The sequence below is a fragment of the Arvicola amphibius genome, chromosome 10 (assembly GCF_903992535.2).
Source record: "Arvicola amphibius chromosome 10, mArvAmp1.2, whole genome shotgun sequence".
NCBI lineage: Eukaryota > Metazoa > Chordata > Mammalia > Rodentia > Cricetidae > Arvicola > Arvicola amphibius.
In genome coordinates, this window is record NC_052056.1 from 96030159 (window position 1) to 96052151 (window position 21993).

Here is a 21993-nt window from a genome sequence, read left to right on the forward strand (position 1 = left end):
ACTACAAGGGTTGTGGCGATGGATCCTCAAGCTATGAGGCAAGAACTTTACTGACTGAACCATCACCTGAGCCCTAGGATCTGAGCTGTCAACAATCCCCTTTGATGACTCTGGTGCAGATTGTCCTGTGGAAACACTCAGGAAGTGTGATGGGGATGCCGTCTGGACCACTTACCTTTCCTCCTCTTCCACCTGATGAACACTGTCAATCCCAAAACTCCAGCCAGGAGTACAGCAGCAGCAACGGCCAACCCAACTCTGGTTCCCAGATCCTGGATCTGATTTTCTCCACTCATCTGACCTTCTGTGGCTGTGAGGACGTTTTTGGTGCGTGCAGAAGTTGCAGTGGTGGGGCTTGGAGCGGTGGTCGTGGGGGCTGGGAAGAGATAAAGGAAGTCAGCATGAACTTCCCCAGGAGGAATGAAGATTCTAGAGAAGCCTCTGCAGCACTCTTTGCCGTCAGATACTGAAGCAATGGATTCCAAGGAACTGGAGACACCCAAGGAGTCTCAAGCTGGGAGAAGGAAAAGGCAAAGCTTGGAGCCAGCCAGTAAAGAACTGATCTCCCAGAAAGAGAGTTCACACCATTCTGACAACTCCTCAGATCACCTTGCAGGAGAGACTGGAGACAGAGGATGGCTCACTGTGGGCGGGGCCACACCGGAACTGGGACTGCTTGGCTGTGCTTATGTCTTGTCTTCTGTTTAGGCCTAAACCTCAGGTCAGGATGCGTCAAATCCCAAATATGGAGTTGGGACCTCCTTGTTCCTCTTCCCAATCTGGTCAAGCTGAATGCTAGAAGCCATGACATCATACAGTAATTGCCCAGTCATTTTTAAGGAGCAGCTTATTGGAACCAAGGAATCCCCGAAAGGCTAAACCCAAAGACAAGGCTTTTGGCATTCCTGCTTTGTGAACAAAGTAGCTGTCTTTTGCTGTAGATTTTTCACTATAGCTGGCTTCCCTTCTGTTACATATTTGGGAATTAATTCCCTAGTTCAGAACAGTTTCCCACTGCCAGGCCTGTTCCTCTCTCCTAGGTAAGCACAGAGATCTGCCTTCCTGCAATTACTTTTATCAGCAGGCATTTGGTCAGGGCTTAGGGTCCAGGTGTAGAGCATCACCTGCCCAAGCTGCTGCTCTGGTTTTACCCCACTTCAAAGATTCTTAACTCCTATGCTCACCTTCACCTCGGTTCACTGATGACTTTAGTTTAGGACTCTCAGGGACAGCAGAAGAAATAATTAAGAAATAAAAAAAATAGCAACCCAGAGAAAGACCCACAACACCCAGAATCAGAATGACTGATAACAGTGTAGCCTAGAAGCATAATTTAGAGGCCTGGTTGTCTTCTTGGTTTAGAGCAATGAGTCTCACTCCAGACCTAGACCATAGAAACTGCAGCGTCTGGTGTGTGTGTGCTATCTGATCAAGAGCCATGACTTCTCCCTGACTGTTTATGTAGGTTACCTGGTAGCCTCTATGCATCCTGGGAGTAAAGAAGTGGCGCGCTGATTTGAACAATCCATGATCTGTTCATAATTTTACTGAAATAAACCTTTTAGCTCTTTCTACCACCTAAAAATGTAATCTAGCTCACTAAACTTCCCCTCTAGAATCCTATGATGATTTAATTCCTTTCTTAACTAACTTTCTCCATTAAGGAGTTCATAGATGGATGTGTGTGTGTGTGTGTGTGTGTGTATGTGTGAGAGAGAGAGAGAGAGAGAGAGAGAGAGAGAGAGAGAGAGAGAGAGAGAGAGAGAGAGAGAGAGAGAGAGAGACCCCTTACCTGACTTTCTATGGGTCAAAAGACTTTTGTCCCTGGAACCTGCCAGGTCTGGGGAATTGCTGGTTTTAAGGATATATATGGCTGGGAACATTTGTAATGGGTAGAACTGAGAACAACGTAGAACAAGGACCAAGGGAGAACAAGAGGAACAATGAGAAATGATGGATTGGAGAGAGAATAAAGAATTGTGGATAGACGGAAGCTGTTGGGAGTAAAGTTCTTTCCCCTCAGATCTTTCCCCTCTTTAGCTCATCCTGACATCTTTAATTGAACCCCAAATGGGGAAGTCTTACAGGGCAGAACTTTAAGGCTCCCGTAAGCTGAGAATGCTTCTTTCCTCTGCTTTTCACTGTGACCTGTTTAATTGTCTAATTAAATTGTCCTGTTGAGGACAGTTGGTCAAGCCTGGCTTGTTGGAGCTGCCAGGGCCCAGGCTCGGACCCCACACTCAAGTAACAAGTAGGTCCTTCTAGGATGGGGGGGTGGACAGACAGACACGGGTATCCTGTCTCCTTTGGGGAATGCGGGATGGGGAACAGCTCCTAGAAGCTCACACAAGAAGAAGGGAATAGATGCTGAGGCTGAGATCGGGTGAGCAATGACAACTCTACTTCCTGGTAGAAAGGTCCTCAGATGCTCCTGTCATCCCTTACAGAGAGCAATCTCTAAGTCACACAGATCTCAACAGTCATTTTCTAGTAACAGTCCTTGTTAGAACAGAAGTAGCCGCCAGGATGGACAAGGCTGCTCCTTAGACGTGAGTTATTGAACAAATTCTCAGTGCAAGATATTGAATATTATGTGCACCTGAATATTATGTGGGGACAGAAGAGGCTTCTGTGTCCTCTTGCAACATTCTCCATCTCTTCCTCAGGGGCAGCATCTCTCTGTGAAATGGGGGCTCAAGTATCAGCTAAACTGAAAGCCAACAAACTCTGCAATCCTCCTGCCTCCACCTCCTTGGTGTCACAGCATATGCAGGGACACCCAGCTTTCTCCGTGGGTGATGGGATTTCAACTTTGGTCCTCACAATTACAAAGCCACTCCTCTTAACATTTATTTAAAGATGGAATCCATGTAGCCCAGACTGGCCTTGAACTTGGCGTGTAGCTAAGGACCTTAGACTCCTGATCTCTTCACCTCCACCTCCCACTGGGATCACAGGTTTGCACGACTCTGATGTGGGAGAGTCTTCTGTTTGAGTTGATTTTATTGGCTAATAAAAAAACTGCCTGGCTCATTTGATTGGTCAGCCCTTAGGTGGGCGGAGTAGACAAACAGAATGCTGGGAAGGGAAGTTAATAAATCGCCATGCCTCTGCCTTCTGAGCCAGACTGCCGTGCCTCTCCTCAGGGAGACAGTCGCGATGGAGCCAGCCACCAGGTCAGACATGCTGAATCTTTCCCGGTAAGACACCACTCGTGGTGTTACACAGATTATTAGATATGGGTTAAAGCAAGAGATGTGAGAATTAGACAGTAAGAGGCTAGAAATAATGGGCCAGGCAGTGTTTAAAAGAATACAGTTTGTGTGTTGTTATTTCGGGTCATAAGCTAGCCGGTGGCCGGGAGCTGGGCGGGATGAAAAGCAGGCCTGCCCGCACCTCATCACTACACAACTCCACTTAAAAAATCACTTTAAAACTGACTATGGTGGAACACACCTTTATCCCCAGCATTTGAGAGGCAGAGACAGGCCGATCTCTGTGAGTTCAAGGCCCATCTAGTCTATATAGCAAGTTCTCAACAAGCTAGGGCTACATAGTGAGACCCTGCCTCAGGTATAAATGTGTATAATGTACAATATGTCATTTGAACTCAGCAATATGCGGTCCAGTGGCTTACAGCACATTCATTTTGCAGAGCAAATATATAATGAAATTCCTTAGTTGCCCTAATCTTAACAGGGAGTGTAGACAAACATGTGTTTATACATATTTGTGTGTATATGCACATAATTGTATACATATATGTTACCTCCTTTTGCAGAATGTCCCAAAAGAACAAAGCAAAAAACAAAAAGTTGTTGGAAGCATAGTGGTTGAGTAATGATTGAGAAGGAAGGAGTCTCATCAGCCACTGTCATGGATAAGGTTAGAGTCACTAAGAAAGTGTAGTCCCGAGAGGAGAAAAGGCAGCTCAGCAACTGAGGAGATGGCTCAGTCCAGAAAGCACTTGCCCTGTGCTCTGGTTAGTTACTGTGTCGATTTGACAAAGCTGTAGTTATCTGGGATGGAGACCTCAGCTGAGAAAATGCCTCCATCAGATTGCCCATAGGCAAGTCTGTAGGACATTTTCTTGATTTGATTGATGTGGGAAGGTCCAGCTCACTGTGGGTGGTACCATGTCTGGGCTGATGTTCCTGGATGCTGTAATCAAAGCAGGATGAGCAAGCCTATAAATCAAGCCAGTAAGCAGCCCTCCTCAATGGCTTCTGTTTCAGTTCAAGCTTCCAGGTTGCTGCCTGGAATTCCTGCTCTGATCTCCCTTGATGATGGGTTGTGATTGGGATGTGTAAGTGAAATAAACCTTTTCCTCCCTGAGTCCTTTGGTCACGGTGTTTTTCACAGCAATAGAAGCTCCAACCAGGACACCTCTGAAGCACTAAGACCTGAGTCACATCCCCAGGGATCTGTGCCTGTCACCATGCACTTGTAATCCTAGCACTGTAGGGGAAAAATGGGCAGATCCCTGAGCTCACTGCCAGGTGGCCTAGCCCACTTGGTAAGTTCCAGGCCAAAGACAGACACCTATCCATAAAAAAGGAGGAAAGAAAGAGAAAGAAAGAAAGAAAGAAAGAAAGAAAGAAAGAAAGAAAGAAAGAAAGAAAGGAAGGAAGGAAGAAAGAAAGAAAGAATTGAAAGGCATAAAGTGCCCAGGGAAAGGTTCCTGAGGTTGTTACCGGGCCTCCACATGTATGTACACACAGACACATACATGTAAATATGTAACCACACTGGCATGCACATACACATAAATTAAAAAATTAATAAAAATAAGGAACCAGGCTTAACAGATAAAAGCACCTGCCATGACGTTTGGTCCCTCAGAACCTACAGAAAAAGCCAGATGTGATGAGCATCTGCAACCGCAGCCCTGCTTTGGGAGACAGGAGGCAGAGATGGGAGAATCATAGGGAGGCTGTCTGGGCAGCCATCTTGGACTCCATGGTGAGGACACACAACAGGGGGAGACCCTGCCTCAAAGCAAGTTGGAAGGAGAGAACCGAATCCCAAAAGTTCTCTGATGCCGCCACTGAGACACCCATGTGCCTGTGCACACAAACAGGAAGTACAACAAAACGAAGACACAGTGGAAGAGGATGGGATAGAGAGACCAGAAATACATGCTGTTCTACAAGAGAATCTAAAAACCAGATCAGGGTTTGCACCAGGTCCTCTGAGTATACGTTATGGCTGTTAGCTTGGAGGTTTTGTGGGACTCCTAACAGTGGGAGTGGGTGTGTCTCTGACTCTTTTGCCTGCTCTTGGGACTCTTTTCCTCCTATTGGGTTGTCTTGTCCAGTCTGTCATGATAGGAGGGCTTTTGCCTTGTCTTATTGTGTCTTGTTTTGTCCTGTTTGACTGTCGTCTCTTTTCCAAAGAATAAAACGGGAGTGGGGAGGGTGGATCTGATGGAAAGGGAAGATGATGTTGGCAGATGGAAGAAGAGAAGGGAGGGGAAAACTGTGGTTGAGAGGTATTGCATGAGAGAAGAATCTGTTTTCATTGAGAGAGAGAGAGACAGAGACAGAGACAGAGACAGAGACATAGTGATCACAGGGTCATTTTGCTTAGACACGAAAGAGAAAAATTACAAAGGAATGTATTATTGAATTTGACTACAAAAATTAAATTATATGAAAAGATAATAAACCAACCACAGGGTTCTTTCACAATACTTGTTGCAAATATTTCTCCGGGTGTGATTTCTTTGCACTAAATGTGGGAATTTTGGTTAGATAAATGCATTTCTTTTGGGGTCTGGGAATGTAGCTCAGTTGGTAGAGGGCTTACCTAGCATGCATGAGGCCCTGAGTCCCATCTCAGGCACTGTACACAAAAGGGGAGAAACACCCTTGTGACCCCAGCACCTGCGAAGTGGAGGGTGGAGGGTCAGGAGTTCATGACCATCCTCAGCTATATAGCAAGTTTGAGGGTAACCTGGGCTACATGAGACTCTGTCTTAAAAGATGGAAGGAAAGAAAAAATGTCTTTTTATTATTAATTTTAACATTTTAAAAACATTGGGCAGGAATATTTAGTTAATGAATTAATTTTAAAAATACTGATAGAAGAACCCATAGTGGCCATGAGGTGTAACTCAATGGCAGAGCCCTGGTCTACTCGCATATGGCCTTGGGGACCATCTGAAGTCCTGCTAAAGAAGAAACCATGGTGTGTCCGACTGAAGGAGAGATGGGCGTGGCTGCCTTAAACTGAGATTTCTACCAAGCACCTGACAGATTATCTTGAGGGCCAGGAGAAATTAGGAAAGAGGGAGGAGGCTGAGAAGAACAAATTTCAGAAAAGGCAATTTAGGGAAAGGTGTAGGAGGCATAGGAAACACAGACGTAAGGCGGCCTGGTCAGTTCTGGCTGTGGACTTTATCCTGAGCCAGCACAGGGGTTAAGATGAGGAGTGGTTGGCCAGGGAGAGGCGGGTGGGTGTTACCTGGAAGGGACAACCCACTTATCACTAGCACTGCTGAGAACTGGCAATGCAATTAATGATAATTGATTACTATTTTGCTGTTAATTTTATATTTTATTTTTTAAATATTTTTTTTTTTGGTTTTTCGAGACAGGGTTTAGAGCCTGTCCTGGAACTAGCTCTTGTAGACCAGGCTGGTCTCGAACTCACAGAGATCCGCCTGCCTCTGCCTCCCGAGTGCTGGGATTAAAGGCGTGCGCCACCACCGCCCGGCTATTTTTTAAATATTTTTAAATATTTTTATTAAAATTTTTCACACACATAATGGTGCATGTCTGTGTGTGTATGTGTATGTGTGTGTATGCCAAAGATTAATTTTAGTTGCTCCTTCTTCAGATATCATACACTTTATTTGTAATTCAGGCCATGTGAGCCCCTGCAACCGCAAAACCATGGGTAATGGGGACAAGAGGATCAATGCAGCTTCGTAGCCCTTCAGCCTAGCCCAGAAGAATACAGTGAGTTCCAGGTTCAGTGAGAGACCCTGCCTCAAGGGAATAAAGTTGGTCTTACTAGAGGAGGATTCCCAATGTCTCATTCTAGCCTTCCCAAGCACAAAGAGGGGTATATGTGTACACATGTGCGTGCGCGCGCGCATGCGTGTGCACACACACACATACATGTATGCTTACACCATATATTTATGGCCCATGAAATCAAGATAGAAGGGAGGCAAACAATAGAGTGAACTCCAGCAGAGACCTTGTGTCTATAGTTGAGAGACGCTTGGAGGTAAAGGGTCCTTTTGGGGTCTGTTGGTCATTGGCATGACCTGGGGCAGGGGTTGAATTCTGCTGGTCTCTGCGTCTCTCTGTATAATGACCAAGAGAGTGCCCAGCAGTGGTGACAGGTGGCCGCGATAATGCACACGGTGACTAGGCTGGGTCTGTGTGCACTTGGTGTGGAAGCTGAAGTCACAGCTGCCACAGAGGAGGTGAAGCAACCAGAAGACCTGATCATGGTGAGAACGTGAGGGAGAAGAGGGAACTGAGGGAGGGGGAAAAGAAACTGGGGCAGGAGAGGTGAGGGCTGTGTCTTAGATACAGGTGAGGTAGGGGGATCCAGAGAAGGAGGGGTATACATGGGGGCACAAAGGCACCCTCTGTGGAAGGCATGAGATATGGTGTAAACCAGGAACTAATGGTGACCCTGGCACAGCACCAAGTGGAGGCTGCTCCATCCTAGAGAGGCCACACACACATGGATTTCTGGCAACAAGGGCAGGGGTGGGCAGGGCAGTAGTGCAGTTGGGAGAAAGGAGCAGGAGACTGGGCATCTGGGAAGAGCTGAGGCCTGGGAGTGGGGTGGGATCTGAGGGCACAGTGAGGGGGCCGCTCAGAGAGAGCAGCTAAGGCTGTGGATGGTTGTGGGGAAGAGGAAAGAGGAAGATGGCAGAGCTCTGGGGAGGGGACAGAACACACGAGAGGAATCTGTGGGAAGAATCAGACATATAAGATCACTAATGACATCTATGGTATAAAAAAGCCAGGGTCACCAAAGCCTGACCTGGGATGTGCTCACCTTGAGTGATGGTGAGTCGGGTCCCATTGATCGACTGAAAAACCTCCATACGCGTTGTTGTTTTCAGACGAACTCGGCAGAAGTACATTGTCTGGTCCTCCTCTTTCAAGTCCAGGATTCTTAGGACACCGGATTTCTGGGGCTGTGTCCAGTTTAGGATGAACCGGCCCTCAAAATGCTTATGTATAAAACCCGCTGAAGAGTTGTAGATAATGTCCCCATGGAAGTGCTTCCATCTCCAGAGAATTCTCATCTGTGGATTCTTTGCCAATTTCCAGGGGAAATAGAAGGAGAAGGGGATCTCGATTGAGCCGCCCTGGACACCAGAGACGTGTGTTGGTTGATCAAACCCATACAGACTTTCTCTGTTGGATCCTGCTGGGTTCCCTGAAAGATGAGGAGAATCTGAAGCCACTTCAGGGGATGGAATGGACAACACAGAGCTTCCCGAGCCATCATCCATAGGCCCAGGGGAGGACTGTCTCTATGTCACACTGTCCCATGTGGGACAGGACAGATGGAGAAAGGTTGGGCTGGACCAACTCTGAGGATGAGCTTTCTCTTGGGGCACAGAGGACAGGCTGGCTTCTAGAGCAGTCACCTCTCCACATGCCAGCCGACTCTTCCCAGACCCAATCACCCCTCCTGTGGTTAGGTCCCCAGTAGTAAGGTTTCCACCACTCACCAGCTTGCAGGCAGGCTGCTGGCAGCAGCAGAAACAGGATCCAACCCATGTCTGGAATCCCTCCAGGAAGTGAGACCAGCAGAGCCATCAAGAGGGAGAATAGGTCCTATGGAGGGTCACTGGGGTGGTCAGGAGTCAGGAGACAATTAGAGCAAAAATGATCCCCATCCCCTGGGCTGCATGTGGAGGACTGAGTGGGGGCAGGACTTCCCCATCTCCACCTCCTTGTGGCCAGCAACTTCCTTTATCATTGTAGCTTCTTCTTTCCCATGTTGCAGACAATCTGCCCTTGTGGTCACTGAGAAGGTAACTGTGCCCTTGAACCCAGCTCCTATTTTGGCTGGAAGAATCAGCCTTGACCTCTGCATGCCGGGCTCTCCTCTCTTCCACCTTGACCTCCTGTCTCATCCAGTCTTTCCCATTCCCTCTGCAGCCTGAAATCACTGTTTCCTCAGGTCCCAATTTCCTCCATTCCTGCCCTCCCCTCAGTCTGTTTCTTACTAAGTCTCCCCTCATGCTGGTTGTCTGTGTGTTTATCTCTCTTTCTCTAATAATCACAGTTAAGGCATTGATCATTTTCTGCTCACCAGACACAACGAGGAACAAGGTGATGAGGAAACACATTCAGTCCCAGCCCTAGCTTGGTGCCCCCACCATCGTCTGCTCTTTGCACTCTTGCTGCCTGTCAGGGACTCCTCACAGCGCCCCTGGAATCCTAAGGCCCAGTGGACACTCTCGCCCTGGCTGCTCGCTGCTGCCGGGTCTGTAACCTCCCTGTGCTTCTGGGTAAGTTATAGACTAGTCTCCCTCACCTCGACACTGACTCCAGAGCTACTCCAGCTTCTGAAGGAAACTTTTTGCTCCTGCCACCTTTAACACACACTCAGAGGAGGGAACCAAGGGTCAGAGAAGCCCTGGCACATGTCACAGGACTGGCACACAACAGGCGACTGGACTTCAGTCCCATTGAGTTCTTGTAGTCTCACCCTCCACACTGACTTCCTGCTGCCTGCTCAGTGCAGCCTCTGAGCTCCCGTCAAGGCCAGGGATCTGGGATCTGCTGCTGGGCTCCCAGGAGGCTGTTCCCACAGAGCACTTGAGTGACTCCCTCTAGCTGTGGCTGTTCTAGAACCTTCTTTGGATGAAGTGAACAAAGAAGACTTAGAGCAGCAGTGTGTCACTCACGTCATATGTCCCAGGACATCTTGGAGATGTGATCAGAATGGAGTCATGAGAGGTAGGGGGAGCAGCTGTCGTGGCCACAGGGATGGTTCTGAGTAGAATCATCCCACCCTTCCCATGACAAGGCCCATCAGTTCCCTGAAGGGTAGGAAGATGTGATTATGCAAGAGGAAGTGGCATCATTCTCCCGGGGTGACATGTGCAGAGGTGACTCCCCATTTCCTTAGATTTCCTGGCATTGATTGCCTTCTCCATGCTCCCCTCAGGTGACTATGAAGCCGCCTCTGTCATATCTGCTTTCTCTGCCTTCCTCACAGTCCCCATGGTCCTCTGATCCCTTGACCTGAGCTCTCATGGTCATGCACCTCATTCTCATGGCCTCACTGCCAGCTTCACATGGACGCACTTCTGTATCCATCCATCCTGTCCTTGGAGATGCAGAGCACAGAACCTTTGAGTTGGCCGCAGTCAGGACAACAGTCAGGAGAGGGGACATGGCCTATTGCACCTGTCAGCAAGCACTCCCTACCCCTTTATTGTTTGGCATCTTAAGTAGCCCAGGGTGAGCCTTGAACATAGCCAACAATGACCTTGAACACTTACAGATCCTCCTCTTTGCTCTCCCAAGTGCTGGGGTGACAGATGTGTTCTATTGTTACCCTTTGCCTCCTGTGGAGATAGAACCTAGGGTTCTGTGCATGCCAGACAAGTGAGTACTCCACCAGATGAACTACATCTGTATCCTCAACGAGGCTGAGAGGGGCCCTCCTGGTCATGAGTGCTCACCTCCAGGCTTCATCTGGTCTTGCCTTTTAGTCTGGCATCTGTGAGTAAAAGTTCACAGATTTCTAAGTCACCAAGAGGGACGAGGCCTGATGAGGCTGCCACATGTTAGGTGCAGTGGCCAGCGTTTTTTATACAACAGGCTCTGGAGGGGTTTTCAGGATTCCAGCTGTCTCTTGTGCTGCCACCTGCTGGCCACAAAATCCCAAGAAATGGGCTCTGTTCAGTTTCAAGCCCTGAACTCTGCTGGATCCCTAAAGGGACGCTGCTGAGGGATGGTTTCTGTCCAGGATGATGTGATCAGTCTCCTGCAGTGACAGCCATGTTTCCCCTACAGCAGTGACTGTAGCCATGGCGCTTTCATAGGGGAGGGGCACTTTCTGTGGAAGAGCAGCCTGGGGCTGTGGGGTGCACACATCGGGCTTTTGCATACCTGTGACCACGGGGAGTGTCAGACTGCAGTGTTAGAACCTGGCTCCTGTTCAGGCTATAGTAGCACAAGGGTGCCCTGCACCCACAGAATAATTTTAAATTTAAAACTTAAAGTGGGGGCCGGGCGGTGGTGGCGCACGCCTTTAATCCCAGCACTCAGGAGGCAGAGGCAGGCGGATCTCTGAGTTCGAGGCCAGCCTGGTCTACAAGAGCTAGTTCCAGGACAGGCTCTAGAAACTACAGGGAAACCCTGTCTCGAAAAACCAAAAAAAAAAAAAAAAAAAAAACAAAAACTTAAAGTGGGCTAGGCATGGTGGTGCATGCCTTCAGTTCCAGCTTTTGAGAGGCAGAGGCAGAGGCAAACACGAGTGGATCTCAGTGAGTTTGAGGCTGTCCTGGTCTATATATCAAGTTTCAGGCTAGCAATGGCTATATAGATTTTGTCTCATAAAACCAAAACAAACAAACAAACAAACAAAGAAATCCAAAGTGAATGTGTCCCGAGTAGTAACGCCTGAGGTTGTCTGCTGGCCTCCACATAGGTGAGCACACATGTGCACACATGTGCACCTGAATACAGACACAGACATATCATGCAGGGAGACATGTGCTGTGCTCCACATGTCTAACTAGTCCTCATCCTGAGTAAACACGGCCTCCCCAGTCCAGCCTCTGTGACCCTTCAGACTCCAGTTCCTGATCGTGTCCCCAGCATTCAGACCCCATGTATTTTCCCATGGCAGTGATGGCAGAGAATAGAATGGCCCTTCAAATTTCTGCCTGAACCATCCAATTCCAGAAATTTCACTCAAATAACATAGTGAAGGGCAGATGGGTCCTGCCCCAGCAGACAACACATAGATGACAATTGTCCGTCTGTCCATCCATCTGTCACACCATCCAGTCTCACACTCCTTGAATTTTTATCCTCAGTGACAACTAATGCAGCCCAGAAGGAGCTCAGAGTAGCTGCCCAGACTGGGTCCTGAGAGAGTTGAGCGGATCCTAGAGAGAGGGTGGAAGATGACCTGTGGTGTAGACAGGACACTCAGGCTGCACTAGGACATCACAGTAGCACAGTAGCCCCGCCCCCATTGAACTATTTTTTTCTTCCCTTGATGACATCAACATCTGTCATTTGCTGTCCAACCTTAGTGTGAGCGCCTCCCTGCACCCCTGTAGAGGGGAGCCCCAAGAAGAGACTCTATACCATGTCCTACAAGTCTAGTGAGCAGCGGGGTGACCACATCAGCCCCCTACTCCTTTGGATGAAGTCTTTCAGGTTCTGCAGATAGCCAAAGCAGAGGAAGGAACTCACACATCATTGAATTTGAGGTCACAGAAACGGAGAAACTCAATTTTCTCTTCAACTTTATATATTGATGAAACGAAACTATTAATATTCACAAATTTATTTCAGTGAATCTGAAGAAAAACTGATCACATCTTCAAGTTCTCTGTCTCCAACGAAAGTGAACTAATGGATGACCTGCATCCATGACCTCTCTACTGTCTGGAGTTTCAGTTAGTTTTGTTGCTTTCAAAACAGAGACATATGTAGCCCAGACCGGATTCAAACTCTATAGGAACTAATGAGAGCTTCCAATTCATAATCTTGCTACCTCTAGTGTCAGTCACTGGGATTACAGGCTTATGCCACCATGCCCGGATTCCTCTAGTACTGTTTGTTACTGAATGGCTCTGGCTGGGGAACACAAACCCTAAAGAGTGGTAGCCCGGCTAGACCCCATGTCTGCTCCCATTCGAACATCATGTTCCCTTCTCCCTGAAGGAATTTTATATAAATGATGTTGAGAATGCTGGTTCTGTGTAAGCCTTTGCTGTGGGCCCCTTTCTTATTCCTTCCTTTTGAACAATGGAAACTGACATGATAAGTCACGTGACCATTGGAGTGACATCCACGAGGCCCCTTTTCTGTGCCCAGCTGCCTGAAGAGAGAGGAAGATGAATTAACCACACTTTAGGTGACTGGGCAGACAGTCATCATGGCAACCTGCCTGTGTGAAAACCCCAAGGATGCTCAGAGGAGACACCACCCCAGCTGCCAAGATCACTGTGACCGCGGCTGCTGCTGAGTTCAGCCCCAGAGCCTTGGATCCAGTTACACCACAGCAGACATCTCACAGCTGCCCCAGGAGACTCTACTTTAGTCATGAGAAGCCTTGGTGACGTCTCCATCACCCCTCCTAGCTTCAGCTACTTCCATGGGGATGGGACAGTTTTCCAATGACTCAGCAATCAGCCCCTGATTGATACACATTCGAGGCTTGTCACTGATGGAATAAGAGCTGCATCTATGCAGGACTGTGATTGGTGGATCTGAATCATGCACGCCTGTCTTAGGTTTTCTATTGCTGTCAAGAGACACCATGAGCATGGCAATTCCTATGAAGGAAATAATTTGGTGTGGCCTCCAGTTTTAGATGTTTAGTCCATTATCTTCATGGTGGAACATAGCAGCATGCAGGCAGATGCTGCGCTGGAGCAGAAGCTGAGAGTTATCATTTGAATGCACAAGAAACAGGAAGTGGACTGTATCTATCCTGAGCATAGACTGAGCATAGGTGACCCGAGAGCCCACCTCCACAATGACACACTTCCTCCAACAAGGCCACACCCACTCCAACAAAGCTAAGCCTCCTAATAGTGCCACTCCCTATGGGCATATGGGGGCCAACTACAGCCACACTGCCAAATGCCCATGCACCACCTCTGGCTGTGAAAGCAGACTGGATTTTATGCTTATTGGTGAGTGTGGATGCTGTCCTTATGTCCCAGCATGCTCTTTTGTAGAAGCTGACCCACTGACTATCAAATGTTAAGACAGACTGGACTTGGGAAGGAAATCTTGTCCTAGGGGAGACCCCAGAGGTCAGGATATCAACATGGCAGGAAATAAGGGAAGTGGGGGCTTGTAGATGGGCCTGTGAGGGAAGGAAGCCCAGCATGGGACCCAAGCAAGCCAATGGTCTGTCACCTGAGGAGGGGCATGGAGTGGTCAGGGGTGTGGCTGAGATGACAGTGTCCAGGGAGAACGGAGAGACGAACAGGGTTCTCATGCAGTGGTTCTCAGTGTGGAGCTTGTTACCTGTTTCTCTCTGTGTCTCTGCTCCTGGACACAATCTGCTACTCTCTAAGGTCTCATGTGTGTGTATTGGGCTGCATTAAGAGAGATGTGAGATCATGTCTGAGAGGAAGACATTTATTAAAAATGTTATTAATTCCATGGACAGATAGGAAACAGCACATTTGGGATCTCAGGACCAGAGACAGACAGATTGACCTGGGTTCTGAGAAGGGGAAATCAGAGCACACATGGCAGGAGTGGGGTTCTCTTCTTGCACCCGTCCATGGACAGATGTTTCACAGCACAGGCCTGCAGCCCTGCTCTCTGATTCCCAGGCCATGGTCAGGGAAGGGGTTGAGATGCAGGGTGTGTGGTCACCAATCCCTACTTTGATGGAAACTCACCACCCTGGTGAGCGATGCTGGCCCCTGGAGTTCTGTTAGCTGGGGACTAACAGACAGTGCTGTGCCTGAGAAGGAGAGGACAGATTTCCATAGTCAGTTTTCTACTTGCACAGTTTGTGTCCCCAAAATGAACTCAGGCCATTGGGCTTGGCTGCAGACACCTATTCGCACTGAGCTGTCTCTCTGCTCCCCACTTTTCTTTTGTCCTCTAATACGTAATTATGAAATACTTCATTTAAAGTAAATTTGGAAAATGTTATGACCAAGATGTATCCCCTGGAGTCACCCACATTATTTTTTATGACATGGTCTCTCATTGGTCTGGAACTCAGCAATTAGGCTGGACTAGCTGGATGGACAGCTCCATGACTCTGGCTGTCTCTTTTGTCCAGGGCTGGGTTTACAATTCCTGTCACTTCACTGTGTTATAATGTGGGTGCTCCCCGTCAGACTCAGGTCCTCCTGCCCGTGTGCAAGGGTTTCTAACTCAACCATCTCTCTAGCTCCCTTGCATGCTCTCAGAACAATCTTCCCCACGCAGCCCCTTACCTGCTCCTTGGGATGTCAGCTGCTCTCATGGCTGGGTTTCATCTTTAGTCTGCTGGCCTGTAGGAGAAGAACCAGTGTCAGTGTGGCAGCCATGCTGATCCTCTGTCTGCCTCTCAGCGCTTCTCTGTGTTCAGACAACATTAGGGGCCCAGAAAGCAAACAGCTCTGTAGCAGCCAATCAGGGACAGGACTGAGAGTCCCCAGGACCTGAGGACAGTCCTCAGCTGTCCTTCTGCACAGCACAGCCAATCAGAGGACAGCTCTCCTGTCCATTGCCCCTTGTCCATGTCCTTCTCCCTTTGCTTCCTTCCCCTGTCTTGAACTCATGTCCCTTCCCTGCTCTCCCTGCTCTGCACTCACCAGGCCTCCCTTTTGTCTCCCTTGAACCTGGCTCCCTGGCTCCCCTGTGAGTGCAGCTACTGCACCCTGCAGATTCAGTCTCAGGGTTCGAATCCCAGTCAAATCTGCTGCCTCCCAGATTCTTGCTCTCCTCCTCTCAGCTCCAATTTTTATCCATTGCAGGGCTGAGCCCTTGTGAAAACCTGGGCCTGCATGTTCAAGTCTGTGTTTCTGGGCTTTCCCTTACACTCCACTGTCTGCTCATCTCTGCTCCTGTCCTGTGGTCTTCTTACCATGGATTTAAGTCTGTTCTGAATCCAGTCCACACTTTGCTTTTGTTTATGTGTGTTCAAGATCTTGTGGAAGCCAGGTTGACCTTTAACTTTCTATGTAACTTCATATTAGCTTGTACTCTTAATTCCCCCCCCCCCCATGTACTTCCCAATGCTGGAATTAGGGTGTCTCCTACTGTGTCCCCATGTTTGTTTCTTAGAATCCTTTTGATTTTATAAGACAAATCATTTGTCTTCACAAAAAAGCAATTGGGATTTGAACAGAGACTGCATTGACTTTTTAGACTGCTTTGCATTATAAGGAGTCATTGTATAAATGTTTCCATTATGCAAATATCCATATATTTATTTCAGTATTTTACTACTATTTATAAATTTATTTTGTGCAATACGTATATGTATGTGTACATTTGCATATGTGTACACACATGTGGGTGGTAGGGGACAACCTTGGATATCATCCTGCAGGAGCTGTCCATTGTAGTTTTGGGAACAGGTCTGCCCTTGATTTCGATTCCCTGATTGGGCAAGCCTGGCAGCACAGTGACCCTCATGGATCCTATCGTCTCTTCCTGTCCAGTATCTGCCAATGTAGTCAACTTTATCTGTGAATCCTAGGGATGGAAGCCAGGTCCTTGTGTTTGTGGCACAAGCACTTTACCAACTGAGCCGTCCGGTTGCTCTGTAATTTCTCTCAGCCGTGTGTAGTTTTTAGGGTACAAATCTTTCACCTCTTATTGTGTAGGTTCTTCCCAGACATGTTCTTTTCACCTGTGGCTTTATTGCACACCATGTCCTCCTTTTTATATAGATGCCATATTCCCAGCTCAAACAGATCTCTCTCTTCATGGTCTCAACTCCTGTGAGATGCTGTCCCTGAAGGCTGCTCTACCTCAGACCTTGCTTAGCAGCCACAGCTCTTTCCAAATGAGCAGTTAGCCCCTGAGGCTCCTGTGTGCCTTTTGAATTCCTCAGGAGCTGTGGCGAACCCCCCTGGCCAGCAGGGAAGAACGACCACCGAGTCGAGGATTTTTTTCAAATCACGCTTTATTGGAGCCTCTTGGTTGAAGGGAGAGCAGGAAGCGAAGGGCCCAGAGCACTAAACGGCAGCCGCTTATATAGGGAGAGCGGACACAGGTCGTGCCTGAATTGGCTACTCGCTCGTCTTTCGATGCCCCCGGCCACGGGATTGGCCAAGATTACTGCGCACTACTGCGCATGCGAGAGGTTCCGTCTACAGCCTTGCCTAATATGGAGTTGTTTACTCGATGGTGCAGGGGCTCGGTGCCATCTTGTAATGGCGGCCAGCAAATCGGCTCCCTACAAGGAGCAGGCTGTGTTCATCTGCATTTGATCCTCTGATTTCCAGCTGGGACTCTAAGGAATTAGGAGCAGATTCAGTCCTGGGTGGGTTCAGCCTCCTTTTGTCCTTCTGTTCTCTTTTGTCTGCCCTGCACATGTTTACCGTGCTGGCTGTTCTTGGCTGTGAACTCGAGTGTATCTGGAATGAACTATAATGCAGACACAGAGGGCACACTTGTGATCTGGATCTTGAGTGGGGAAGACAACATGCCTTTGATCCAGACCATGAGGCTGGCAGGCACACCTTTCACCTGGGCCACTCCTTCTGTTTTAAGCTGGTGTAAGGGCAATGGAAAAGGAAGGGTGTCCTTTACCTGCTTGCCCTCACCTCTGTCACACATTCATTTCTGTCTTCGAGATCCCAGTAGAGCAGCTGAGACACCCAGCCTCGTGCGATGGAGCAGCTACTGGGTTCTTGGTCTTTCCTTTCAAAACTAGTTACTGTTGAGTGGCAGCTATAAGTCATTCCAATAAATTCATATATATATACATATATATATATATGTGTGTGTATATATGTTCATATATACATATATATGCACACACACATATAAATACATTCCATAAGTTCCATTACTCTTGATAACCCTGACTAATACAAATACCTATCTCCATGTCCCACAACTGAGAAAACTCAGAGGTAAGCTCAGGTGAGGCCCTGTCTTGGACCACTCACCTTTTCTTCCACCAGAGGAAGATCAGCATCACATACACAGGGGTTATGAGCACAGCCTTGGCCACCACCACTGTGACTGTGGCTCCCAGGCTCACAAGTGAAGGATTCCTCTGGCCCTCTGTGTCCTCCAGACCAGCCGTGGTAACTGCAGAGGTGACAATGGAGGTGCTCTGCATGGTGGTGCCTACTGCTGGGGAGAGATGAGGAGTGAGCAGATCCTCCCTGGATGAGGAGGGGTGCGGGGAGTGTCACATCTTGTCTCCTCTGTGGGAGGTGAGATGGGGAGCAGATGTTAGAAGTTCACAGAGGGGAACACATGCTGAAGGCTGAGACTCCAGGAGAGCAAGCTCAGTGCACATGCTCCACCTCTCCTGACTGTGTATCCTCAGATTTCATGTGGCCACAGAGAATTAAGTCATAGAAATACAGTTCTTTTGGTTATGAATGCATGGAACATGCAGACGTCTCAGTCTGCATCGTGTTTGCTCTCAGGAACTCTAGACCCCAAGTTGATCCCTAGAATCCATATGAAGAGCCTGGTGACCTGGGCATGGCCTTTAATCTTAGTCCTAGAGGCAGAGGCAAGCAGATCTCTGTGAGTTAAAGCCAGCCTGTCTCTATATATTTAGTTCCACACCAAAGAGAGTTGAGTGAGTTGTGTCCCAGTAAAAGGAGGTGGAGACAGGCAGGTCCCTAGGGCTCACTAGTTAGCCAGCCCTATCTATCTACTTGGCAAACATGAAGCTAGTGAGAGACCCTGTCTCAAAAAATAAGGAAATGGCTCCTGAATTTTTCTTTTAGACTCAAATGAATATGAAGAATTGTCAAAGATTACATATATACATACATACACACAAAAGACACACACACACACATACACACCTGAATTAACAGACCCTTCATGATCACACAAACGAAACACAAAATGTAAAACAGAAAATATATAATTTTGATGATAAGTGTCCAGCTCAGTACAGGGCAGCATACAGTCATCTGCTCTGCAATCCTCACTAAGGTCAATGTCCACTTTTATCTAATTGGAGACACTAGACCAACAGTTCACAGCCTGTGGTTTGCTACCCCAAGAGCGGTAGAATATAAGATCACATGCAATCAGATATTTACAGTACGATTCATAACAGTACCAAAATTATAGTTATGAAACATCCATGAAAACAATTTTATGGTGGGGGGGTCACCACAACATGAGGAAGTGTATTAAAGGGTCTCTGCATTAGAAAGGATGAGAATCACTACTGTAGACCCAAGAAGCCGCTCCTTTCTCTCCCTTCCCTGAGCCCTGGCAGCTGCAGTTAGACATTACATCAGGTCAACATGGCAGCCGTACAGACTGCACAAGAACTGTGCTGTGGGCGTCCTCTCACAGGTTGGTTTTAATCCAGTCAACAGCTACTGCTGGATGTGGTAGCACAGGCCTTTAATCTCAGCACTTGGGAGACAAAAGTAACAGGTTTCTGTGAGTTCCAGAACAACCAGTACTACATGGTGAGACCCTGTCTTATAAAAATCAAAACACCAAAATATATTCAAAAATGAGCCACAGAGCAAGGTTGTTGTCAACAAGGAAGCACACAGAGTCCCCAGCTCCTGTAGGGCGATTTAAAGGGTGCAGGGGTAACAGCAGCATAGAGTTCCACTCAGTGTTCCCAGTGCACGGGTCTGCAGTTACTTCTGCTTCAGAGGAGAGGCAGGGATCAGAAGACAGAGCAGCCACATCATGAAAATGGGGACATTAGTTCCCAAGACCCTTGGGGCTTGTGTGGGAGAGGTGAGGGCAGGAGGACAAAGAAGGGGAGAGGGGAGTTGGGAAATGGAAACCCTATATGGGAGTTGCAGGGAGAATTCCCACAGATTTACACCTGGTTTGACCCCAGCATGTTAGCACTTCACCTTAATCTGCCTTTTGTGACTGCTACATTTTGTCCCCTGTGCCCTCTATGTGATCCTTGCCTGATAATTTTCTGAAGGTGCAAAGCCTATGCAAATTTGGTTGAAGCAGTGCTCAGAACTCCTCAGGTATTCTTCATCTGAGGATTCGGGCAGCTTAGATGAGAGATGTTGGGGTGCAGAAATCAACTTGATAAAATTGTGTAAGCTGAAGAACAGTAAAAGAACCATTCACTAAGCTCTAGGGTTCAGTCTGAAGACACGGAACCCCTGCTGCTAAAAGGGCTAGAATCATCCTTGAGGTGCCTTATCTCTTGATTCCATGAACCAGAGAGTGGGTAGGGAGAGGTGAGAGATGTGTCCCGGGGAGCTAGGATGGGACACAGGGGACTGTGGTGACAGATGTCAGTTTACAGTGGATTGTAGGACACCAAGAACATCCAGTGGGCACCTACTGCATGTTCTGGGCTTAGGTTGGAGCTGTGTGGAGATGCTCCATACTGGGACTAACTGGAGCCTTGACACAGGACCAAGTGAGTCAGCTATATCCTGGAGATGTCAATCCACCTCGAAGTCACGGGGAAGGGGAAAGTGACCTGAACTGCAGTGTTAGTTTGGACAGAAAGGGGGTGAACTAGAGGGAAGGCCTCATGCTGAGATCTAGAGTGAGTTGGAGTTCTATCTGAGCAGAGGATGACAGACCGGTCAGAGGAGAGAGCAAAGACTTGTCACAACCACAATGGAAAGATCCTGAGTCAGAGCCAAGGAAAAGGAATAGGAAACCAAGGTCAGAATTGTGGAGCCTGGGGGGACATCTAGGGGGACAAGGAAGCCAGAGGTATCAAAGCCTGAGCCAGGGTGGCTCACCTGGAGTGATGGTGAGTTGGGTCCCATCGATCGACTGAAAAACCTCCATGCCTTTTGTCGTTTTCAGACGAACTCGGCAGAAGTACACTGTCTGGTCCTTCTCTTTCAGGTCCAGGATTCTGAGGACTCCGGATGTCTGAGGCTGTGTCCAGTTCAGGATGAGCCGGTCCTTGAAATGCTCATGTATGAAACCCGAGGAAGAGTTGTAGATAATTTCCCCATGGTAGTCCTTCCATCTCCAGAGAATCCTCATCTGTGGATCCTTTGCCAATTTCCAGGGGAAGTAGAAGGAGAAGGGGATCTCAATGGAGCCGCCCTGGACACCAGAGACGTGTGTTGGCTGATCAAATCCATAAAGCTTTTCTCTGTTGGATCCTGCTGGGTTCCCTGAGAAGGATGGGGAGAATCTGAAGCCACTTCAAGAGATGGAATAGACAACACAGAGCTTTCTGAGCCATCATCCATAGGCAGGTGTGGGGCACAGAGGATGACTGTCCTTACGTCCCACTGTCCCATATAGGACAGATCAGATGGTGAAAGGTTGGCTGGACCAACTCTGCGGATAAGCTTTCTCTTGTGGCACAGAGGACAAGCTGGCTTCTAGAGCAGTCACCTCCCCACATGCCAGCCGACTTTTCCCAGCCCCACCCACCCCTCCTGTTGTTAAGTCTCCAGTAGTGAGGTTCCCACCACTCACCAGCTTGCAGGCAGGCTGCTGGCAGCAGCAGAAGCAGGAGCCAAGCCATGTCCGGAATCCCTCTAGTAAGAGAGACCAGTGGAGCCATCAGGAGGGAGAACAGGTCCTGTGAAGGGTCGCTGGGGTGGTCAGGAGTCAGGAGACAACCAGAACAAAAATGATCTTCATCCCCTGGGCTGTATGTGGAGGACTGAGTTGGGGGGAGGACCTCCCCATCTTCACTTCCTTGTTGCCAGCAACTTCCTTTATCATTCTGGCTTCTTCTTTCCCATGTTGCAGAAGATCCGCGTTTGTGGTCACTGAGAAGATGGCTGTGCCCTTGAGCTCAGCCCGCATTTTTGTTGGAAGATACAGCCTTGACCTCTGCATGCTGGGCTCTCCTCTCTTCCGCCTTGAACTCCTGTCTCATCCAGTCTTTCCCATTCCCTGTGTAGCCTGCAATCACTGTTTCCTCAGCTTTATAATTTCCTCCACTCCTGCCCTCCCCTCAGTCTGTTTCTCACTATGTCTTTCCTCATGATGGTTGCCTGTGTCTTTCTCTTTAGTGATCGTAGGTAAAGAACTTACCGGTTTCTGTTCACTTCAGACACAATGAGAAAGGAGGCGATGAGGAAACACATTCAGTCCCCAGCCCTAGTATGGTGAGCCCATCTTCATCTGTTCTTAGACCTCTTGTTCCCCTCAGGTACTCCTCACAGCACCC

At 48.3% G+C, this 21993-nt stretch overlaps 2 protein-coding genes across 2 annotated transcripts; both read right to left on the bottom strand.

Annotated features, from left to right (window-relative positions):
• Positions 1-4922: 4922 nt before the first annotated feature.
• LOC121677332 (paired immunoglobulin-like type 2 receptor beta) lies at positions 4923-8848 on the bottom strand. Its single transcript, XM_042055842.1, has 4 exons — positions 8711-8848; positions 8026-8412; positions 7183-7315; positions 4923-5064 (listed from the first exon to the last, which is right to left on the bottom strand). Exons 1-4 carry the CDS (start codon positions 8796-8798, stop codon positions 4923-4925), a joined length of 750 nt encoding a protein of 249 aa, XP_041911776.1. The 5' UTR covers positions 8799-8848.
• Positions 8849-15397: 6549 nt separating this feature from the next.
• LOC119825552 (paired immunoglobulin-like type 2 receptor beta) lies at positions 15398-21458 on the bottom strand. The gene is made up of 5 exons (XM_042055843.1): positions 21291-21458; positions 20594-20980; positions 17819-18008; positions 16230-16363; positions 15398-15696 (listed from the first exon to the last, which is right to left on the bottom strand). Exons 1-5 carry the CDS (start codon positions 21376-21378, stop codon positions 15398-15400), a joined length of 1098 nt encoding a protein of 365 aa, XP_041911777.1. The 5' UTR covers positions 21379-21458.
• Positions 21459-21993: the final 535 nt, after the last annotated feature.